The 23,819-nt window shown below is 42.3% G+C and overlaps 1 protein-coding gene across 4 annotated transcripts in view; it reads right to left on the reverse strand.

Moving 5' to 3' along the window:
- The window catches only part of LOC133612752 (contactin-1a-like), a 268,157-nt gene that overhangs the window by 139,947 nt on the left and 104,391 nt on the right, over positions 1-23,819 (reverse strand). For all 4 annotated transcript variants that reach the window (XM_072913890.1, XM_072913888.1, XM_072913889.1 and 1 more), the window contains exon 2: positions 2,600-2,732. In XM_072913890.1, coding sequence (XP_072769991.1) covers positions 2,600-2,657 — 58 coding nt within the window. In that variant the 5' untranslated portion in view covers positions 2,658-2,732. The remainder of the gene's footprint in view (positions 1-2,599; positions 2,733-23,819) is intronic.

A 23,819-nucleotide genomic window follows, 5' to 3' on the forward strand; every position in this document is an offset into this window, starting at 1 on the left:
ATGCGGCGTGGCATGGAGTCGATGAGTTTCTGGCACTGCTCAGGTGTTATGAGAGCCCAGGTTGCTCTGATAGTGGCCTTCAACTCTTCTGCGTTTTTGGGTCTGGCATTCTGCATCTTCCTTTTCACAATACCCCACAGATTTTCTATGGGGCTAAGGTCAGGGGAGTTGGCGGGCCAATTTAGAACAGAAATACCATGGTCCGTAAACCAGGCACGGGTAGATTTTGCGCTGTGTGCAGGCGCCAAGTCCTGTTGGAACTTGAAATCTCCATCTCCATAGAGCAGGTCAGCAGCAGGAAGCATGAAGTGCTCTAAAACTTGCTGGTAGACGGCTGCGTTGACCCTGGATCTCAGGAAACAGAGTGGACCGACACCAGCAGATGACATGGCACCCCAAACCATCACTGATGGTGGAAACTTTACACTAGACTTCAGGCAACGTGGATCCTGTGCCTCTCCTGTCTTCCTCCAGACTCTGGGACCTCGATTTCCAAAGGAAATGCAAAATTTGCTTTCGTCAGAAAACATGACTTTGGACCACTCAGCAGCAGTCCAGCTCTTTTTTTCCTTAGCCCAGGTGAGACGCTTTTCCCGCTGTTTCTTGGTCAACAGTGGCTTGACACGAGGTATGCGGCAGTTGAAACCCATGTCTTTCAAGCGTCTCTTGGTGGTGGATCTTGAAGCACTGACTCCAGCAGCTGTCCACTCCTTCTGAATCTCCCCCACATTTTTGAATGTTTTTTTTTTTTCACAATCTTGACCAGGGCGCGGTGATCCCTATCGCTTGTACACTTTTTCTGACCACAGTTTTTCCTTCCCTTTGCCTCTCCATTAATGTGTTTGGACACAGAGCTCTGAGAACAGCCAGCCTCTTCAGCAATAACCTTTTGTGTCTTTCCCTCCTTGTGCAATGTGTCGATGGTTGCCTTTTGGACAGCTGTCAAATCTGAAGTCTTCCCCATGTTTGTGTAGGCTTCAGAACTGGACTGAGAGACCATTTAAAGCCCTTTGCAGGTGTTTTGAGTTAATCAGCTGATTAGTTTGTGGCACCAGGTGTCTTCAAAATTTAACCCTTACACAACATTCTAATTTTGTGACACACGGAATTTGGGATTTTCATTTGTTGCCACTTCAAATCATCAAAATTAAATGAAATAAACATTTGAATGCATCAGTCTGTGTGCAATGAATAAATATAATGTACAAGTTACACCTTTTGAATGCAATTACTGAAATAAATCAAGTTTTTCAAAATATTCTAATTTACTGGCTTTTACCTGTAGATGAAGAACACATGAAACGCTTCATTCACACCAATGTGGTGTCTAGAAATGTCATCTATGATTGTGACTACTGTGAGTCAGGGGAGCTGTGGGTCGTAGCACACAGTGTGTTGAACTTTGCTTGTTGCTGTCACACTGACCATCAACCTTCATCTTTCCTCCACAAAGAAACATTGTCAAGACAATGTTCTTTACTTGCACTAACAACCCCGTCGTCGGCTGTTTGGATGCATCGGCCCTTTGGACGACACTGTGCACTGCCCTTGTTCTTGCAAAGCAGTGAGTTTGCATGGGCTGTCATGTCTTTACACACACATTTCACTCAATGAAGGTGTTAGAATAATTGTTTCTAAATTATCACAAAAATTTACATTGAGGTTCTGGTGAGAAGGCAAAAGCTGTCTTTGAAACCTACCAAGAGTAAGGCTCGTAAAACTCCACTGTGTTCTTTCATGGTATGGTAATCAACGGAAAGATATTATTCTAACCTAAGGACTTCAAAGCGGAGAGATGACAGGATCTGCCCAATTTCCAGACGACCTCTTTTTGAAGTATTTTAAAAAGCTGTCTTTGAAACCTACCAAGAGTAAGGCTCGTAAAACTCCACTGTGTTCTTTCATGGTATGGTAATCAACAGAAAGATATTATTCTAACCTAAGGACTTCAAAGCGGAGAGATGACAGGATCTGCCCAATTTCCAGACGACCTCTTTTTGAAGTATTTTACGAACGTCTTTTTGAACTATTTTATGGACCTCTTTTGGAACTATTTTACGAACTCTTTTTGAACTGACCTTTTCTGTGAATTGTTTACGACCTTTTCTGTGAACTTTTTGCAGGCAATCTTTTGGCAGAGCGTGCTGAGATACTGTGCAAGGGTACAGTGTACAGACGACTCTCCTCAATATTGAGTCCAAATTGAATTATATCTCTGCTTAATTTTTTGCCTCTTGTTTTGTTTATTAGATGTCATCAGTGTTTGAACCTGACAGAAGGTGGTTAGAATGTGATTTATTGCAGGTGGCAGCTAGCAAAGAACTCCTGTTTAAATGCACGAGTGTGTTACTGTTGACACTCTTCATGTCTTTTCATGGAACTCAACAGTTCGTGTTGCTCGCCAAAGCTGAAAATGAACAACAGTCCTTCAACTAAAAATAGATTTTTTCTTTCTGTATTCAGAGCTACTTGAAATATGAGGGATTCCAAACAGATAAAGTCAAGGTGGTTCGAGTGAACTAAGAGTACAAGTGCTCTCAGAAAACCGAGAAGGATTTAGAAATTGGCACGAGGGTGAAGTGGGGTGTGTGTCACTGACCTGCGGGGGAGCCAGAGAGCAGCAGGAGAGGGAGGAGCAGGCTGAGGGGGAGCATCATGTCCACGTGACCTGCTGGGGGAGGCTTCAGCTAGATGCTCAGCCGATGGAACATTAGCAGGACTGCCGGGTTCTCCTTAATAAGACACAAAAGAAGAACCTTTTTGGAATCAAGCAAATAAAATGGGCTGCTTGCAAAGCTATATTATATATATACACATTACATATATGTACATATATACATATATATATACATATATTTTTTATATATATATATATATATATATATGTGTGTGTGTGTGTGTGTGTGTGTGTATATATATATACACACACCAGGGTAGTATATATATATGTGTATATATAAATATATATATATATATATATATATATATATATATATATATATATATATATATATATATATATATATATATATATATATTAATATATATATATATATATATATATATACACTACCCTGGTGTGTGTATATATATATATAATATTATATGTATATATATATATATATATATATATATATATATATATATATATATATATATATATATGTATATATATATATATATATATATATATATATATATATATATATATATATATATATATATATATATATATATATATATATATACTACACTGCAGGCTCCACTCCATTTGACTCAATACGGGGAACCTTACGTGGCCCGGACACGGAAAGGATTGACAGAATGATTTCTTGATATATTGATAACATATTATATTATATATATATATACATATATATATATATATATATATATATACATATATATATATATATATATATATATATATATATATATATATATATATATATATATATATATATATATATATATATATATATATATATATATATACCTGAGAAATAACAGCTACCAACCATTCACGAAACCCAACACAACACTCCAATACGTGCACCATGACAGCAACCACCCACCCACCACCACGAAAAGAATACCTACCGGAATTAATAAAAGGCTATCGATGCTGTCATCTAGCAAAGCTGAATTTGACCAAGCAACCCCCCCGTACCAAAAAGCCCTTGATGAAAGCGGATACAATTTCACCCTCACCTATGAACCCACGCCAGGAAACCAACCAAAAAAAAAAACAGAAAACGAAACGACATCATCTGGTACAACCCCCCATACAGCAAAAATGTCTCAACTAACATTGGACACAAATTCCTCAATCTGATTGACAAACACTTTCCCAAAGACAACACCCTAAGAAAAGTATTCAACAAGAACAACATTAAATTGAGCTACAGCTGTATGAACAATATACGACAAATTATCTCAAACCACAACAAAACAATTGCAAATGAGCCGTCGGCCCCCGGACAGAGCGACTCCAAAACCAACAAAGGCTGCAACTGCCGAAAGAAACCTGATTTCCCTCTCAACGGGGGGTGCTTACAAACATCAGTTGTCTACCAATCTAAGGTAACACGCAAGGACATTAACACATCCGACACATATGTAGGATTAACCGAGGGAGAGTTTAAAACCAGATGGAACAATCACAAGGCTTCTTTCAGGAACCAAAACCTGCGGAATACCACAGAACTCAGCAAACACATTTGGGACCTCAAAGACAATAATGTTGAATATTCAATAACATGGCAAATTCTTGCATCCAGCACACCTTACAATAGTGGTAATAAAAGATGCAACCTATGCTTGAAAGATAAACTGTTTATTATTTACCGTCCAGACCTGTCATCCCTCAACAAGCGCAGCGAAATTGTAACAGCATGCCGCCACAGACGGAAACACCTCCTAGGTAACACATGAGCCAATCACCACGCCCCTACGCCAGCCTGTACCCACCCACTCTGTGCCCTATATAAACCATGGTATGTGAATGCTCCCATTAAAATCTCCTGATGATTGAGGGAACCCCCTCATGAAACAGGCCTGTAGAGATGAAGTAGTCTTGTGATTTTTTTTCCCACACATACATATATATATATATATATATATATATATATATATATATATATATATATATATATATATATATATATATATATATATATATAGTCTTGTGATTTTTTTTCCCACACATACATATATATATATATATATATATATATATATATATATATATATATATATATATATATATATATATATATATATATATATATATGTGTGTGTGTACACACATATATATATATATATATATATATATATATATATATATATATATATATATATATATATATATATATACATACATACATATATACACATATATATATGATTATTCCAATTAGGAAATTAATCAGACTTTATTATGAATGATATTCAATTTGCCCGTATAAACACAGGCAAATGCAAATATTATCGGTCTGGTGTATTTCCACTTCTTTCCCGTTTTTAAAAAACAAAGTCATTTTGAAAAATATATTTTAAAATTTCCTAATAAATGTTTTTTGTTGTCTTTAACGAAAAACAAAAAAAGGCATAAAAAAAACAACCCAATTTACATCAAAATGACATGTATATGTCTGTTCTAAAACCATATATCCCTAAATGGTATGGCTTCCATGCTCTATTTTATCTTCAAATAAAACATGAAATAATACTATTAATAATAATGCAGAGGGGGAAAAAAAAGTTAGATTGCAATTTGACCTTAAAACAGGGCGTACCCCGCCTTCTGCCCGAATGCGGCTGAGATAGGCTCCAGCATCCCCCGCGACCCCAAAAGGGACAATCGGTAGAAAATGGATGGATGGATGGATAACAGCATCAACATGTTGGTGATAGTACGATAGCTTTCAATGGCATCGCAGAGATGTTATATTTGATCTATTTTGTGCCATTCCAATGGCAGCCTATCCTCCACGCTAAGTCACCAGCATCTTCACCGTAACTACTTCCTGTCAGCCTGCGAGCACGGTAACTACTTCCTGTCAGCCTGCGAGGATCAAACCACCGATGACAGACATAACACACAAACATAACACACAGACATAACACACAGACACACACACATAATACATAAACGTGTCTGTGGACAAACAGCCCTCCATCCCCGGCACTAATTCAGCCCAGCAGATATCCCTCAGCCTCTTCACGCAGTAACACAAGATGTCAGCTTCTTCACGCAGTAACACAAGAAGAAAAGGAACATGTGTGTGAGCCAGGAGGCCCCCAGCACACCCACACAATTAGGATTGTATCATTTCATTCTACGCCTTGTCATTTGTCCTAGAATGACAATTACACCTCGATGATCCGTCTCATTACTTTGACCTCAGGGGTGTTGTCGCCATGTCTACTAACTTCTTGTATATCTGCTGTGTCTATAACGGAGCTCCAGTATAAGTAGGATGGCTCCAGTAGACTATAGTTACTATAAAGGACCTGAACAGGTATATGGTAGTGTCAGAACCAGTGCAAGTATAGGTAGTATATAGCTATTTTAGATATTGTTGTGCATTAGGTCTCTGCTATTTGCAGATGATGTGGTCCTGATGGCTTCATCTGGCCAAGATTTTCAGCTCCTACTGGATCGGTTCGCAGCCGAGTGTGAAGCGACTGGGATGGGAATCAGCACCTCCAAGCATACTTGCCAACCTTGAGACCTCCGATTTCGGGAGATGGGGGGTGGGGGGCGTGGTCGGGCGTGGGGCGGGGCGTGGCGTGGTTGGGGGCGTGGTTAAGAGGGGAGGAGTATATATATATATGAAATACTTGACTTTCAGTGAATTCTAGCTATATATATATATATATTTATTTTATTATATATATAAATAAAAGAAATACTTGAATTTCAGTGTTCATTTATTTACACATATACACACACATAACACTCATCTACTCATTGTTGTACTTGAAAGTACAATGCAATACAATTCCGGGGCAATGGCACCTATCAAATACACAGTAATGAAAACGCAGTTGTTCTACTAACTGTACTGTGTGTTATGAGAGTAGAGTATGTGTGTGTGTGTGTGTGGCCCTTTAATAAGTGACAGCATGTGAGGTGAGTGACGTCAGTGAGTGTGTGTGCGAGAGAAGAGAGAGAGCGGTAGCGTGAGTGCGGGGAGGGACTAGTTGGTTTTGTGTTGGATTGGCTGTGTGCAAGCAATCAATAAAGCAAGATTTGCAACTAATCGCTGGACTCATCATTCACCCTAAAGTCGTCCGCTGTGGAGACCCACTGCCGGGTAAGGTCAAAGGTGTTGCCCCCGAGCATTCATCGGCCCTGGAGAAGTGTCTCCCCTGCGCTCTTCGACTACGGTCTCTTCTTCTGCTTCGTCTCCTTGTGTGCGCACACTAGACTCAGGTCCGCATGGAGCTGGAGGGGGCGTGGCCTCCAGCTCCGGCTGAATTCCGGGAGATTTTAGGGAGAAAATTTCTTCTGGGAGGTTTTCGGGAGAGGCGCTGAATTTCGGGAGTCTCCCGGAAAATCCGGGAGGGTTGGAAAGTATGCCTCCAAGTCCGAGTCCATGGTTCTCGCCCGGAAACGGGTGGAGTGCCACCTCCGGGTTGGGGAGGAGACCCTGCCCCAAGTGGAGAAGTTCAAGTACCTTGGAGTCTTGTTCACAAGTGAGGGAAGAGGGGATGGTGAGATCGACAGGCGGATCGGTGCGGCGTCTTCAGTAATGCTGTATCGATCCGTTGTGGTGAAGAAGGAGCTGAGCCGGAAGGCAAAGCTCTCAATTTACAGGTCGATCTACGTTCCCATCCTCACCTATAGTCATGAGCTTTGGGTCATGAGCGAAAGGACAAGATCACAGGTACAAGCGGCCGAAATGAGTTTCCTCCGCCGGGTGGCGGGGCTCTCCCTTAGAGATAGGGTGAGAAGCTCTGCCATCCGGGAGGAGCTCAAAGTAAAGCCGCTGCTCCTCCACATCGAGAGGAGCCAGATGAGATTGTTCGGGCATCTGGTCAGGATGCCACCCAAACGCCTCCCTGGGGAGGTGTTTCGGGCACGTCCGACCGGTAAGAGGCCACGGGGAAGACCCAGGACACGTTAGGAAGACTATCTTTCCTGGCTGGCCTGGGAACGCCTCGGGATCCCCCGGGAAGAGCTGGACGAAGTGGCTGGGGAGAGGGCTTCCCTTCTTAGGCTGCTGCCTCTGCGACCCAACCTCGATGATGGATGGATGGATGGATGGATTACAGCTCAACATTAATCAGATTACGGTTACAGTGGTGTATTAAAGGTACAGCATTGAGGAGGTGGCTGACAGAAGAATGCTCATCTGAGTGAGAGAATTTGTTTTTGAGTGGTCAGCTTGAAGCGTCCCTCTGTCTCCTACTCCCTCCTGGTCATGTGACATGAGTGTCTGTTGTGATTAGGGATGATGTTCGAAACCGGTTCTCCCGGTTGTTCGATAAGAAAAGAACCGATTCCATGGACTCGAATCCCTTTTTGAGAACCGGTTCCCGTTATCGAGGCCACTAGAAAAAGAGTTGGTTCTTTATTCGAATCCCTGGGAACGAATCCAGTCCCACAGGAAATGCCCTGTGGGACATCACAGGAAACGACGTAGCTCAGTCATTAGGCGGCAAATACAGAAAGCGGCAAAAATAATGGACCGGAAAAAAACGCCTCAAGGCATGGCTTCATTTTACAAAACAATACGACGAGGAAACGGCAATATGCAATTATTGCCAGGCTTCGCTCTCATGTGAGGGGGGAAGTTCAACAAACATGTTGAAACATCTTCAGGCCGCACATAACCTGAACGTTCGAGAACCGTGACGTGTCCTCGACACACGTGGAGAAGCAGCGACAGAGATGACGAAGCACGCCCCTCTTCCTGTGCTTCAACCTGCAGCCCCAGTTCCAGTGAAAGTGCCGGCGAGTAACTAACGTTAACTGTTGCCGGTTAATTTCCATATCTGCTCACTTGTAGCCTTTAGGCTAAAATAAGCTTACCTCTTAGAATTGTTGATTGATGACTGTGGCGTTCTTAGTGTCATAGTGTGTTGACTGGTATGGTGTCATGTTTCCATGGATACACTGTAGGTTGACTGGTACTGTGTCATGTTTCCATGGATACACTGTAGGTTGACTGGTACTGTGTCATGTTTCCATGGATACACTGTAGGTTGACTGGTACGGTGTCATGTTTCCATTGATACACTGTAGGTTGACTGGTACTGTGTCATGTTTCCATGGATACACTGTAGGTTGACTGGTACGGTGTCATGTTTCCATTGATACACTGTAGGTTGACTGGCACTGTGTCATGTTTCCATGGATACACTGTAGGTTGACTGGTACTGTGTCATGTTTCCATGGATACACTGTAGGTTGACTGGTATTGTGTCATGTTTCCATTGATACACTGTAGGTTGACTGGTACGGTGTCTTGTTTCCATGGATACACTGTAGGTTGACTGGTACGGTGTCATGTTTCCATGGATACACTGTAGGTTGACTGGTACTGTGTCATGTCTCCATGGATACAGTGTAGGTTGACTGGTACGGTGTCATGTTTCCATTGATACACAGTAGGTTGACTGGTACGGTGTCATGTTTCCATTGATACACTGTAGGTTGACTGGTACTGCGTCATGTTTCCATTGATACACTGTAGGTTGACTGGTACGGTGTCATGTTTCCATTGATACACTGTAGGTTGACTGGTACTGTGTCATGTTTCCATTGATACACTGTAGGTTGACTGGTACGGTGTTATGTTTCCATTGATACACTGTAGGTTGACTGGTACTGTGTCATGTTTCCATGGATACACTGTAGGTTGACTGGTACGGTGTCATGTTTCCATTGATACACTGTAGGTTGACTGGCACTGTGTCATGTTTCCATGGATACACTGTAGGTTGACTGGTACTGTGTCATGTTTCCATCGATACACTGTAGGTTGACTGGTATTGTGTCATGTTTCCATTGATACACTGTAGGTTGACTGGTACGGTGTCTTGTTTCCATGGATACACTGTAGGTTGACTGGTACTGTGTCATGTTTCCATGGATACACTGTAGGTTGACTGGTACTGTGTCATGTCTCCATGGATACAGTGTAGGTTGACTGGTACGGTGTCATGTTTCCATGGATACACTGTAGGTTGACTGGTACTGTGTCATGTCTCCATGGATACAGTGTAGGTTGACTGGTACGGTGTCATGTTTCCATTGATACACAGTAGGTTGACTGGTACGGTGTCATGTTTCCATTGATACACTGTAGGTTGACTGGTACGGTGTCATGTTTCCATTGATACACTGTAGGTTGACTGGTACTGTGTCATGTTTCCATGGATACACTGTAGGTTGACTGGTACTGTGTCATGTTTCCATGGATACACTGTAGGTTGACTGGTACTGTGTCATGTTTCCATTGATACACTGTAGGTTGACTGGTACGGTGTCATGTTTCCATTGATACACTGTAGGTTGACTGGTACTGTGTCATGTTTCCATGGATACACTGTAGGTTGACTGGTACTGTGTCATGTTTCCATGGATACACTGTAGGTTGACTGGTACGGTGTCATGTTTCCATGGATACACTGTAGGTTGACTGGTACAAGCAGCCCTCAGAGGGCAGCAATCAAAAGGAGTTTGACTTAGTACTTCAGTGGTACTCCAAACCAATACGGGTCTTCTTCAGACCAACTTTCCCCAAAAGTTTGATTAAAAAAAATATATATATATATTGAAATAAGGTAATCTTTGACCCCCAGCCATTGCAGCTCAATCAAGAGGCAACACGGGCGATGAGGTAATGTGTCGTCATGGCGACCAGCACAGCATAGAGACAAGCATGTGACCACAGTCTTTATCTGCTTGGATACAGCCAAGATTTCGTCACCCCGCCGGCGTGTATCCTAGCAACAGCATCCAAAGAACTACAAAGACTGTCCTTTTCATCTTGTTGTCGCAGCGACCCCCACCACGGCCCCTTCCCAACCCTCACTTTGCCCCCTTCACTCCTTCATGTCTGCTGTGCCAGCCATGCATCAGAGGTGACACTAAGAGATGCATTTAAGAGATTAGGCGAGATGACAAGGAGACTCAATTCAGCGCCAGGACGAGGCGACCCATCCTGTCATCACACCAGTGACTTGATTCAGAGGAGGAAGGGAGACTCTTTAATCCATACTTGCCAACCTTGAGACCTCCGATTTCGGGAGGTGGGGGGTGGGGGTGGGGGCGGGGGCGGGGGCGGGGGCGTGGTCGGGGCGGGGGGCGTGGTTGTGGGTATGGTTAAGATATATATATATTTATATAAGAAATACTTGACTTTCAGTGAATTCTAGCTATATATATATATATATACATATATATATATATATGTATGTGTGGGAAAAAAATCACAAGACTACTTCATCTCTACAGGCCTGTTTCATGAGGGGGTTCCCTCAATCATCAGGAGATTTTAATGGGAGCATTCACATACCATGGTTTATATAGGGCACAGAGTGGGTGGGTACAGGCTGGCGTAGGGGCGTGGTGATTGGCTCATGTGTTGCCTAGGAGGTGTTTCCGTCTATGGCGGCATGCTGTCACAATTTCACTGCGCTTGTTGAGGGATGACAGGTCTGGACGGTAAATAATAAACAGTTTCTCTTTCAAGCATAGGTTGCATCTTTTATTACCACTATTGTAAGGTGTGCTGGATGCAAGAATTTGCCATGTTATTGAATATTCAACATTATTGTCTTTGAGGTCCCAAATGTGTTTGCTGAGTTCTGTGGTATTCCGCAGGTTTTGGTTCCTGAAAGAAGCCTTGTGATTGTTCCATCTGGTTTTAAACTCTCCCTCGGTTAATCCTACATATGTGTCGGATGTGTTAATGTCCTTGCGTGTTACCTTAGATTGGTAGACAACTGATGTTTGTAAGCACCCCCCGTTGAGAGGGCAATCAGGTTTCTTGCGGCAGTTGCAGCCTTTGTTGGTTTTGGGGTCGCTCTGTCCGGGGGCCGACGGCTCATTTGCAATTGTTTTGTTGTGGTTTGAGATGATTTGTCGTATATTGTTCATACAGCTGTAGCTCAATTTAATGTTGTTCTTGTTGAATACTTTTCTTAGGGTGTTGCTTTTGGGAAAGTGTTTTTCAATCAGAGTGAGGAATTTGTGGCCAATGTTAGTTGAGACGTTTTTGCTGTATGGGGGGTTGTACCAGATGATGTTGTTTCGTTTTCTGTTCTTTTTTGGTTGGTTTCCTGGCGTGGGTTCATAGGTGAGGGTAAAATTGTATCCGCTTTCATCAAGGGCTTTTTGGTACGGGGGGGTTGCTTGGTCAAATTCAGCTTTGCTAGATGACAGCATCGATAGCCTTTTATTAATTCCGGTAGGTATTCTTTTCGTGGTGGTGGGTGGGTGGTTGCTGTCATGGTGCACGTATTGGAGTGTTGTGTTGGATTTCGTGAATGGTTGGTAGCTGTTATTTCTCAGGTTGAAAGTGACGTCGAGGAAGCCAGCCTGTACCCACCCACTCTGTGCCCTATATAAACCATGGTATGTGAATGCTCCCATTAAAATCTCCTGATGAATGAGGGAACCCCCTCATGAAACAGGCCTGTAGAGATGAAGTAGTCTTGTGATTTTTTTCCCACACATACATATATTGCGCTCTACTACGGTATCGAGCACTATTTTTTGGATAACCTTTTTAAGACATATATATATATATATATATATATATATATATATATATATATATATATATATATATATATATATATATATATATATATATATATATATATACATATATATATATATATATATATATATATATATATATATATATATATATATATATATATATATATATATATATATATATATATATATATATATATATATAAATAAAATAAATACTTGAATTTCAGTGTTCATTTACAAACTACAACTCACAAACACTTTAGAGTTAGGCTCCACCATCAGAATGTGTACTTAAACTTATAAAGATCACATGGATATTATTCAGTGAGTTGATTCACCAAAACTAACCTGTTATACAGGAGGAAAAAGCACACAGGACGTTTCAATTGTTCACAGACTGGTCGCGCTCATCAGAATGACAAGACACTTCCGGTCTGCAGGCGATAGCATTCAATTGGGAAGAAACGCCCTACTGCCCCCTACTGACCAATGTGAATACTGATACATGTGTAATGACAGCTCCAAAAACGAATTCAAACCACAAAATAAAATAAATAAATCAACACAAAAATGTGACACATTATGGGTGGGTCACATATGCATGTACAGTAGATGGCAGTATTGTCCTGTTTAAAAGTGTCACAACATTGCTGTTTACGGCAGACCAACTGCTTTACGGTAGACACTGTTGTTGTGTGTTGTCAACACGTCACTCAGCTCCGCCTGAATTTCGGGAGTTTTTCGGGAGAATATTTGTCCCGGGAGGTTTTCGGGAGAGGCGCTGAATTTCGGGAGTCTCCCGGAAAATCCGGGAGGGTTGGCAAGTATGCTTTAATCACTTTTTATTGCAAGGGAACTGGGGGAATGTGTAAAGAGCACTTTACATTGAGTAAACAACCTCAAAGTGCTTAAAAAAATAAAAAGATAATAAAAAATTTAAAAAAATAAAAACTAGAACATCCAAACAGCTAGAACTAGTATACATATATCTAAAAAAAAAGGTTTTTTTTTTAAAAAAAAGAAGGGTTTTTAAGCCTTTTTTAAAAGCATCCACAGTCTGTGGTGCCCTCAGGTGGTCAGGGAGAGCGTTCCACAGACTGGGAGCGGCGGAGCAGAAAGCCCGGTCTCCCATTGTTCATAGCTTTGTCCTCTGAGGTTGGAGGAGGTTAGTCTGTCCGGAGCGGAGGTGTCGTGTGGAGGATTTGGGGGTGAGTAGTCCTTTAAGGTAGAGGGGGGGCATTTCCATGGAGGCACTGGTGGGTTAGTAGGGAGACTTTGAATTCAATCCTGAGTGGAACAGGAAGCCAGTGGAGGGATTTGAGAGTCGGTGTGATATGGTCATATTTCCGCACTCTCATCAGGATCCTAGCAGCACTATTCTGTACGTATTGCAGCTTCTTATGTTGAAATAACTCGGCTCAAAGTTCTTACCCAACATCTCACTCTTCCTTGGTGCTCGCTTCTATAAGCAGCAGTTCATCCTCCGTATACTCAGCTTCAAAAAGCTAAGGTTGTGAATCCTCATTTGTCCGAAAATAGTTGTCTTCGTTGTCTATTACCAAGTCTGCTATGATTACAAAAAACACTCGAGTGTTTGTTTCCGGAAGTAAGAACACACATGTTGCCAGAAGTAAAAAGTGCGTTGCTATGGAAACAGAAATCAACGAGCAAAAAAGTCTGTCCCGGAAATTATTCAAATGATCAAAATAAGGTAAATATTGTACATATTACATATTGTTATGAAGGTGTCTGTTACTACATTATATATATACTTGCAGTGTGTATATTGTACATATTACATATTGTTATGAAGGTGTCTGTTACTACATTATATATATACTTGCAGTGTGTATATTGTACATGTTACATATTGTTATGAAGGTGTCTGTTACTACATGATATATATACTTGCAGTGTGTATATTGTACATATTACATATTTTTATGAAGGTGTCTGTTACTACATTATATATATACTTGCAGTGTGTATATTGTACATATTACATATTGTTATGAAGGTGTCTGTTACTACATTATATATATATACTTGCAGTGTGTATATTGTACATATTACATATTGTTATAAAGGTGTCTGTTACTACATTATATATATAAATACTTGCAGTGTGTATATTGAACATATTACATATTGTTATGAAGGTGTCTGTTACTACATGATATATATACTTGCAGTGTGTATATTGTACATGTTACATATTGTTATGAAGGTGTCTGTTACTACATTATATATATACTTGCAGTGTGTATATTGTACATGTTACATATTGTTATGAAGGTGTCTGTTACTACATTATATATATACTTGCAGTGTGTATATTGTACATATTACATATTGTTATGAAGGTGTCTGTTACTACATTATATATATATATATATATATATATATATATATATATATATATATATATATATATATATATATATATATATATATACTTGCAGTGTGTATATTGTACATATTACATATTGTTATGAAGGTGTCTGTTGCTACATTATATATATACTTGCAGTGTGTATATTGTACATATTACATATTGTTATGAAGGTGCCTGTTACTACATTATACATATACTTGCAGTGTGTATATTGTACATATTACATATTGTTATGAAGGTGTCTGTTACTACATTATACATATACTTGCAGTGTGTATATTGTACATATTACATATTGTTATGAAGGTGTCTGTTACTACATTATATATATACTTGCAGTGTGTATATTGTACATATTACATATTGTTATGAAGGTGTCTGTTACTAGGAGGTCTGCACGTGAGTGACCCTCCACTGATCACTGCTGTCATTTTTCTTGTCATCATGACCCCGTGACCTCCTGATGCCGCTGGGTCATGTGACCCTGCAGTGATATAACAGCCTTGTCAGCGGGCCATAAAAGGGGGGAGGAGGCCATTGAATAGGTTCACCAACAAGACCCTAACCCCCCTGTTTCTCCAGCACTACTTTCACAACCACATCAACACCAGATGTGCTGTAATCTTCCAAGATGAAGACAAGATGAGGTTAAGGCAAGATTGGTCCTAATCACACAGAGAAGGAAAGACCTAATTAATCAGCATTTCCAAACACCCCCCCAAGCTCTGGGAAATGTAGCAATATGTGTAAGTATTCATTAAGTACCACCATAATGACATCATTGAATACAGTAGTGTAGTAGACCTAAGTATTCATTAAGTACCACCATAATGACAACATTAAATACAGTAGTGTAGTAGACCTAAGTATTCATTAAGTACCACCATAATGACAACAATAAATACAGCAGTGTAGTAGACCTAAGTATTCATTAAGTACCACCATAATGACAACATTAAATACAGTAGTGTAGTAGACCTAAGTATTCATTAAGTACCACCATCATGACAACATTAAATACAGTAGTGTAGTAGACCTAAGTATTCATTAAGTACCACCATCATGACAACATTAAATACAGTAGTGTAGTAGACCTAAGTATTCATTAAGTACCACCATCATGACAACATTAAATACAGTAGCGTAGTAGACCTAAGTATTCATTAAGTACCACCATCATGACAACATTAAATACAGTAGTATAGTAGACCTAAGTATTCATTAAGTACCACCATCATGACAACATTAAATACAGTAGTGTAGTAGACCTAAGTATTCATTAAGTACCACCATCATGACATCATTAAATACAGTAGTGTAGTAGACCTAAGTATTCATTAAGTACCACCATAATGACAACATTAAATACAGTAGTGTAGTAGACCTAAGTATTCATTAAGTACCACCATCATGACAACATTAAATACAGTAGTGTAGTAGACCTAAGTATTCATTAAGTACCACCATAATGACAACATTAAATACAGTAGTGTGGTAGACCTAAGTATTCATTAAGTACCACCATAATGACAACATTAAATACAGTAGTGTAGTAGACCTAAGTATTCATTAAGTACCACCATCATGACAACATTAAATACAGTAGTGTAGTAGACCTAAGTATTCATTAAGTACCACCATCATGACAACAATAAATACAGTAGTGTAGTAGACCTAAGTATTCATTAAGTACCACCATCATGACATCATTAAATACAGTAGTGTAGTAGACCTAAGTATTCATTAAAACCACCATCATGACAACATTAAATACAGTAGTGTAGTAGACCTAAGTATTCATTAAAAACCACCATAATGACAACATTAAATACAGTAGTGTAGTAGACCTAAGTATTCATTAAGTACCACCATCATGACATCATTAAATACAGTAGTGTAGTAGACCTAAGTATTCATTAAGTACCAACATCATTACATCATTAAAAACAGTAGTTTTTGATGTTTTTATCTGCCGCACGTAAAAAGGCCGTCCGGGAAAATAATGCACACATTAAACTGCTCCCTGCTGGGAAAAAGGCTGGAGACCAATGTCCTAGAACCAGCTGGATTAGGTTTTATGTTGTCTTTTTTTTATTATGATCAGGAAGTAGCGACAAAGCGTTTAGTCCACCAGGTGAATTATTGATAGTAAAAGTATTGATTCCAAAACGAACCAAAGAGAGAGAGAGGAAGAGAGAAAGATCTCGGGGGGGGGAAAAGTCCATTTGAATCTGAAGTAACTACGCAAGCAGACTGAAAGTCATGTAAAACAATGACTTCATGATGTCAGGTTCAAACACTGATGACATCTATTAAACAAGACAAGAAGCAAGGAATCAAACAGAGGCAGAATTCTAATTGGACTCAATTGAGGAGACACGCCTGGACACACTGTACTCTTGTACAGTCTCCAGCACGCTCTACCTCCTTCTTTTATTTTGGACACCTCCCCGACCACATGGCCACCACCACTGTTTCCAAAGAACAAAGATCGCAAAAAGTTCACAGAAAATGTCGTAAGCAATTCACAGGAGAGGTCAGTTCAAAAAGGGTTTGTAAAATAGTTCAAAAAGAGTTCCAGAAAATAGTTCAAAAAGAGTTCGTAAAATACTTCAAAAAGAGGTCGTCTGGAAATTGGGCAGATCCTGTCATCTCTCCGCTCTGAAGTCTGGGCCAGAACAACATTATTCTGTTGATTACCATACATGAAAGAACACAGGAACACCTTTATCTTGCTTACCCCCTGGATTGTCCCTGTTTACATAACAACATCTGCTTTCTAAAGGAATGGGGAGTATGTAAACAAGTCATTGTTTTCGGTCATATTGACACAAAAGAAAAAGATGCCTCGAGCTTCGGCTAGTCCTGGCTTCAGCCTGGGCAGGTCTTGGATGACAATACAGGTAAAAGCCAGTAAATTAGAATATTTTGAAAAACTTGATTTATTTCAGTAATTGCATTCAAAAGGTGTAACTTGTACATTATATTTATTCATTGCACACAGACTGATGCATTCAAATGTTTATTTCATTTAATTTTGATGATTTGAAGTGGCAACAAATGAAAATCCAAAATTCCGTGTGTCACAAAATTAGAATATTGTGTAAGGCTAATACAAAAAAGGGATTTTTAGAAATGTTGGCCAACTGAAAAGTATGAAAATGAAAAATATGAGCATGTACAATACTCAATACTTGGTTGGAGCTCCTTTTGCCTCAATTACTGCGTTAATGCGGCGTGGCATGGAGTCGATAAGTTTCTGGCACTGCTCAGGTGTTATGAAAGCCCAGGTTGCTCTGATAGTGGCCTTCAACTCTTCTGCATTTTTGGGTCTGGCATTCTGCATCTTCCTTTTCACAATACCCCACAGATTTTCTATGGGGCTAAGGTCAGGGGAGTTGGCGGGCCAATTTAGAACAGAAATACCATGGTCCGTAAACCAGGCACGGGTAGATTTTGCGCTGTGTGCAGGCGCCAAGTCCTGTTGGAACTTGAAATCTCCATCTCCATAGAGCAGGTCAGCAGCAGGAAGCATGAAGTGCTCTAAAACTTGCTGGTAGACGGCTGCGTTGACCCTGGATCTCAGGAAACAGAGTGGACCGACACCAGCAGATGACATGGCACCCCAAACCATCACCCAACCATGCACATTTTGCATTTCCTTTGGAAATCGAGGTCCCAGAGTCTGGAGGAAGACAGGAGAGGCACAGGATCCACGTTGCCTGAAGTCTAGTGTAAAGTTTCCACCATCAGTGATGGTTTGGGGTGCCATGTCATCTGCTGGTGTCGGTCCACTCTGTTTCCTGAGATCCAGGGTCAACGCAGCCGTCTACCAGCAAGTTTTAGAGCACTTCATGCTTCCTGCTGCTGACCTGCTCTATGGAGATGGAGATTTCAAGTTCCAACAGGACTTGGCGCCTGCACACAGCGCAAAATCTACCCGTGCCTGGTTTACGGACCATGGTATTTCTGTTCTAAATTGGCCCGCCAACTCCCCTGACCTTAGCCCCATAGAAAATCTGTGGGGTATTGTGAAAAGGAAGATGCAGAATGCCAGACCCAAAAACGCAGAAGAGTTGAAGGCCACTATCAGAGCAACCTGGGCTCTCATAACACCTGAGCAGTGCCAGAAACTCATCGACTCCATGCCACGCCGCATTAACGCAGTAATTGAGGCAAAAGGAGCTCCAACCAAGTATTGAGTATTGTACATGCTCATATTTTTCATTTTCATACTTTTCAGTTGGCCAACATTTCTAAAAATCCCTTTTTTGTATTAGCCTTAAGTAATATTCTAATTTTGTGACACACGGAATTTTGGATTTTCATTTGTTGCCACTTCAAATCATCAAAATTAAATGAAATAAACATTTGAATGCATCAGTCTGTGTGCAATGAATAAATATAATGTACAAGTTACACCTTTTGAATGCAATTACTGAAATAAATCAAGTTTTTCAAAATATTCTAATTTACTGGCTTTTACCTGTAGATAACCCTCTACCGTCTCCTCCCATCGTACACAATGGAATTTTCCAAGCCTTTGCTTGGTGTAACAAAAACAGCCTCTTGTCTGTTCATTGGGAACTCAGTGAACGGAAAGTTTTTTGATGATTTACATACAATTTTTCTGACATTTGATGTAAACTCTACGGAACCAATGTCTCCACAGTTGTAGCCACATAAAGATGTGAAAGAGGAGATTTTTCCACTTGTAATTTGTCACTGACTCATGCAGACACAATCATCAGTCCACATGATGCCGCTAAAAAGCGCATGAATTCATGAATATTCCGCCTAAAACCTCCCTAATTGAGAGTACGGTATCAACTATTCATGATGTCATCCCTCATGTTGGTCCTCCCTGAGGCGGATTTAGGAAGGAAACACTTTTCAAGTTGCAAACACACCCATTAGCCTCAATTTAAAAAAATAAATAAATGCTTGACCGGATGAATAAAGATGAAAGTAACAATTTGACTTCCATCACGAAACTGACTTTTGATGTGGTCGCCATGGCAACCTCAGCTTCTGGACCAGCCAGGACACCTGTCGTGCTGCATACTATTCAACAATGTTTGCACTAGGATCGTACATTTGTTAAAGGTTTTTTTTTTTTTTATGTACAAAAATCACAGATGATCAAGCAGTCTAATAAAATAATACTCTGAATAGAACTCCACAGAGAAATTGAGAAGAAACACAGGACAAAAACCAAAAAAGGTCAAAGAAAAATGAAGATTGCATTATTGATCATTTGAACAGTTCAAGTGTTGTATCATATCTGAGTCAAGCAGGAAGAAAACCAGTCCTTTGTGGCTGACCACTACTTCCAACAGCAGCTTGGTAGCACAACCAATATTGTAGAGCGCATGCAGAGGTAGATAAAGGATCAGATAGGATAGGATTGGATAGGATAGGACTTTATTGCCATTGCAACAAGTACAACAAAACTATGTTTTCAGCCCAAACCCGTTCAAGATTAGACAAACAAACAGTGTACAGGGTTACAGAACAGGAACGCTGAAGGGTCGCCACGAGGCGCCCCGTAAAAGATGGGAAAAAGGAAAAACGCTGGGGAAGGATGAGTAAAAAAATACAATCTAGACTGGGCTCCTAAGGGGGCCCAGTCTGGATTGGGAAAAAACCTCCATGCCATGCACACATAAACATGTTACATTTAATCACGACAACTCGCAACAGAGGGGTGGGGGAGTTGGGACCCTGGAGGTCGACTGCTGCTATGAAGCGCTGCCAGCCGTCCATCACCCCAAAGGGGAATCAAGCGGTGGTGAAGACGTGGGGTGGGGGAAGGTGTGTGTGTGTGTGTGTGTGTGTATATATATATATATATATATGCCCATTGTCTTGGGTGTGTTGATGTAGTGTTCATGTTCATAGGCCTGGGGCCGTTCTGCATGAGGTGTCGTTGAGGAGGGAGGGAGGTCAAAAGCGTCCACCATTGAGGTATCCTCGGGGATGTTTTTCAGAACAGCCCGCTCCTGTTGTTGGAGCGTCAAGGACTTTCGAGGGAGTCAAATCGTAGATTAGGATTTTTGTTTTTCCGCGAGCAGACAATACAATGACTTGTCTGTTCTAGTCGTCCATGCTGGCCCTCATATCCAATTTTAATAAAGCTCCATCCATCCATCCATCCATCTTCTTCCGCTTATCCGAGTTCGGGTCGCGGGGGCAGCAGCTTAAGCAGGGAAGCCCAGACTTCCCTCTCCCCAGCCAATTCGTCCAGCTCCTCCCGGGGGATCCCGAGGCGTTCCCAGGCCAGCCGGGAGAGATAGTCTTCCCAGCGTGTCCTGGGTCTTCCCCGTGGCCTCCTACCGGTCGGACGTGCCCGAAACACCTTCCTAGGGAGGCGTTCGGGTGGCATCCTGACCAGATGCCCAAACCACCTCATCTGGCTCCTCTCCATGTGGAGGAGCAGCGGCTTTACTTTGAGCTCCCCCCGAATGACAGAGCTTCTCACCCTATCTCTAAGGGAGAGCCCCGCCACTCGGCGGAGGAAACTCATTTCGGCCGCTTGTACCCGTGATCTTGTCCTTTCGGTCATGACCCAAAGCTCATGACCATAGGTGAGGATGGGAACGTAGATCGACCGGTAAATCGAGAGCTTTGCCTTCCGGCTCAGCTCCTTCTTCACCACAACGGATCGATACAGCGTCCGCATTACTGAAGACGCCGCACCGATCCGCCTGTCGATCTCACGATCCACTCTTCCCTCACTCGTGAACAAGACTCCGAGGTACTTGAACTCCTCCACTTGGGGCAAGATCTCCTCCCCAACCCGGAGATGGCACTCCACCCTTTTCCGGGCGAGAACCATGGACTCGGACTTGGAGGTGCTGATTCTCATCCCAGTCGCTTCACACTCGGCTGCGAACCGATCCAGTGAGAGCTGAAGATCCTGGCCAGATGAAGCCATCAGGACCACATCATCTGCAAATAGCAGAGACCTAATCCTGCAGCCACCAAACCAGATCCCCTCAACGCCTTGACTGCGCCTAGAAATTCTGTCCATAAAAGTTATGAACAGAATCAGTGACAAAGGGCAGCCTTGGCGGAGTCCAACCCTCACTGGAAACGTGTCCGACTTACTGCCGGCAATGCGGACCAAGCTCTGGCACTGATCATACAGGGAGCGAACCGCCACAATCAGACAGTCCGATACCCCATACTCTCTGAGCACTCCCCACAGGACTTCCCGAGGGACAGGGTCGAATGCCTTCTCCAAGTCCACAAAGCACATGTAGACTGGTTGGGCAAACTCCCATGCACCCTCAAGGACCCCGCCGAGAGTATAGAGCTGGTCCACAGTTCCACGACCAGGACGAAAACCACACTGTTCCTCCTGAATCCGAGGTTCGACTATCCCGGCGTAGCCTCCTCTCCAGTACACCTGAATAGACCTTACCGGGAAGGCTGAGGAGTGTGATCCCACGATAGTTAGAACACACCCTCCATTTCTGTGTTATTAATATTTATTTCACTACTTGCTTCTTTGCTATCACTTTTACCATCATATTTGTACATAATGTATTTGCTGATGTTGTTGTTGTTGTTGTTATGTTTGCTGTTGTTTTTGTTGTTCTGCTATAGTTATCTTTCTGTCTTGTCCATGCAATTTCCCCCTCTGTCTTCCTTTTTTTCCTCTTTCTATCCCCTCCTGCTCCGGCCCGGCTGCACCAAATAATAATATAAAAGCATGTAATAAAGGGTGGAGTGCCATCTCCGGGTTGGGGAGGAGATTTTGCCCCAAGTGGAGGAGTTCAAGTACCTCGGAGTCTTGTTCATGAGTGGGGGAAGAGTGGATCGTGAGATCGACAGGCGGATCGGTGCGGCGTCTTCAGTAATGCGGACGCTGTATCGATCCGTTGTGGTGAAGAAGGAGCTGAGCCGGAAGGCAAAGCTCTCAATTTACCGGTCGATGTACGTTCCCATCCTCACCTATGGTCATGAGCTTTGGGTTATGACCGAAAGGACAAGATCACGGGTACAAGCGGCCGAAATGAGTTTCCTCCGCCGGGTGGCGGGGCTCTCCCTTAGAGATAGGGTGAGAAGCTCTGTCATCCGGGCAGACCGGGGAGGTGGTTCCTCTCTTTAAGAAGGGGAACCGGAGGGTGTGTTCCAACTATCGTGGGATCACACTCCTCAGCCTTCCCGGTAAGGTCTATTCAGGTGTACTGGAGAGGAGGCTACGCCGGATAGTCCAACCACGGATTCAGGAGGAACAGTGTGGTTTTCGTCCTGGTCGTGGAACTGTGGACCAGCTCTATACTCTCGGCAGGGTCCTTGAGGGTGCATGGGAGTTTGCCCAACCAGTCTACATGTGCTTTGTGGACTTGGAGAAGGCATTCGACCGTGTACCCCGGGAAGTCCTGTGGGGAGTGCTCAGAGAGTATGGGGTAACGGACTGTCTTATTGTGGCAGTTCGCTCCCTGTATAATCAGTGCCAGAGCTTGGTCCGCATTGCCGGCAGTAAGTCGGACACGTTTCCAGTGAGGGTTGGACTCCGCCAAGGCTGCCCTTTGTCACCGATTCTGTTCATAACTTTTATGGACAGAATTTCTAGGCGCAGTCAGGGCGTTGAGGGGATCTGGTTTGGTGGCTGCAGGATTAAGTCTCTGCTATTTGCAGATGATGTGGTCCTGATGGCTTCCTCTGGCCAAGATCTTCAGCTCTCGCTGGATCGGTTCGCAGCCGAGTGTGAAGCGACTGGGATGGGAATCAGCACCTCCAAGTCCGAGTCCATGGTTCTCTCCCGGAAAAGGGTGGAGTGCCATCTCCGGGTTGGGGAGGAGATCTTGCCCCAAGTGGAGGAGTTCAAGTACCTCGGAGTCTTGTTCACGAGTGGGGGAAGAGTGGATCGTGAGATCGACAGGCGGATCGGTGCGGCGTCTTCAGTAATGCGGACGCTGTATCGATCCGTTGTGGTGAAGAAGGAGCTGAGCCGGAAGGCAAAGCTCTCGATTTACCGGTCGATCTACGTTCCCATCCTCACCTATGGTCATGAGCTTTGGGTCATGACCGAAAGGACAAGATCACGGGTACAAGCGGCCGAAATGAGTTTCCTCCGCCGAGTGGCGGGGCTCTCCCTTAGAGATAGGGTGAGAAGCTCTGTCATCCGGGGGGAGCTCAAAGTAAAGCCGCTGGTCCTCCACATGGAGA

The sequence above is a fragment of the Nerophis lumbriciformis genome, linkage group LG10 (assembly GCF_033978685.3).
Source record: "Nerophis lumbriciformis linkage group LG10, RoL_Nlum_v2.1, whole genome shotgun sequence".
Lineage (NCBI taxonomy): Eukaryota > Metazoa > Chordata > Actinopteri > Syngnathiformes > Syngnathidae > Nerophis > Nerophis lumbriciformis.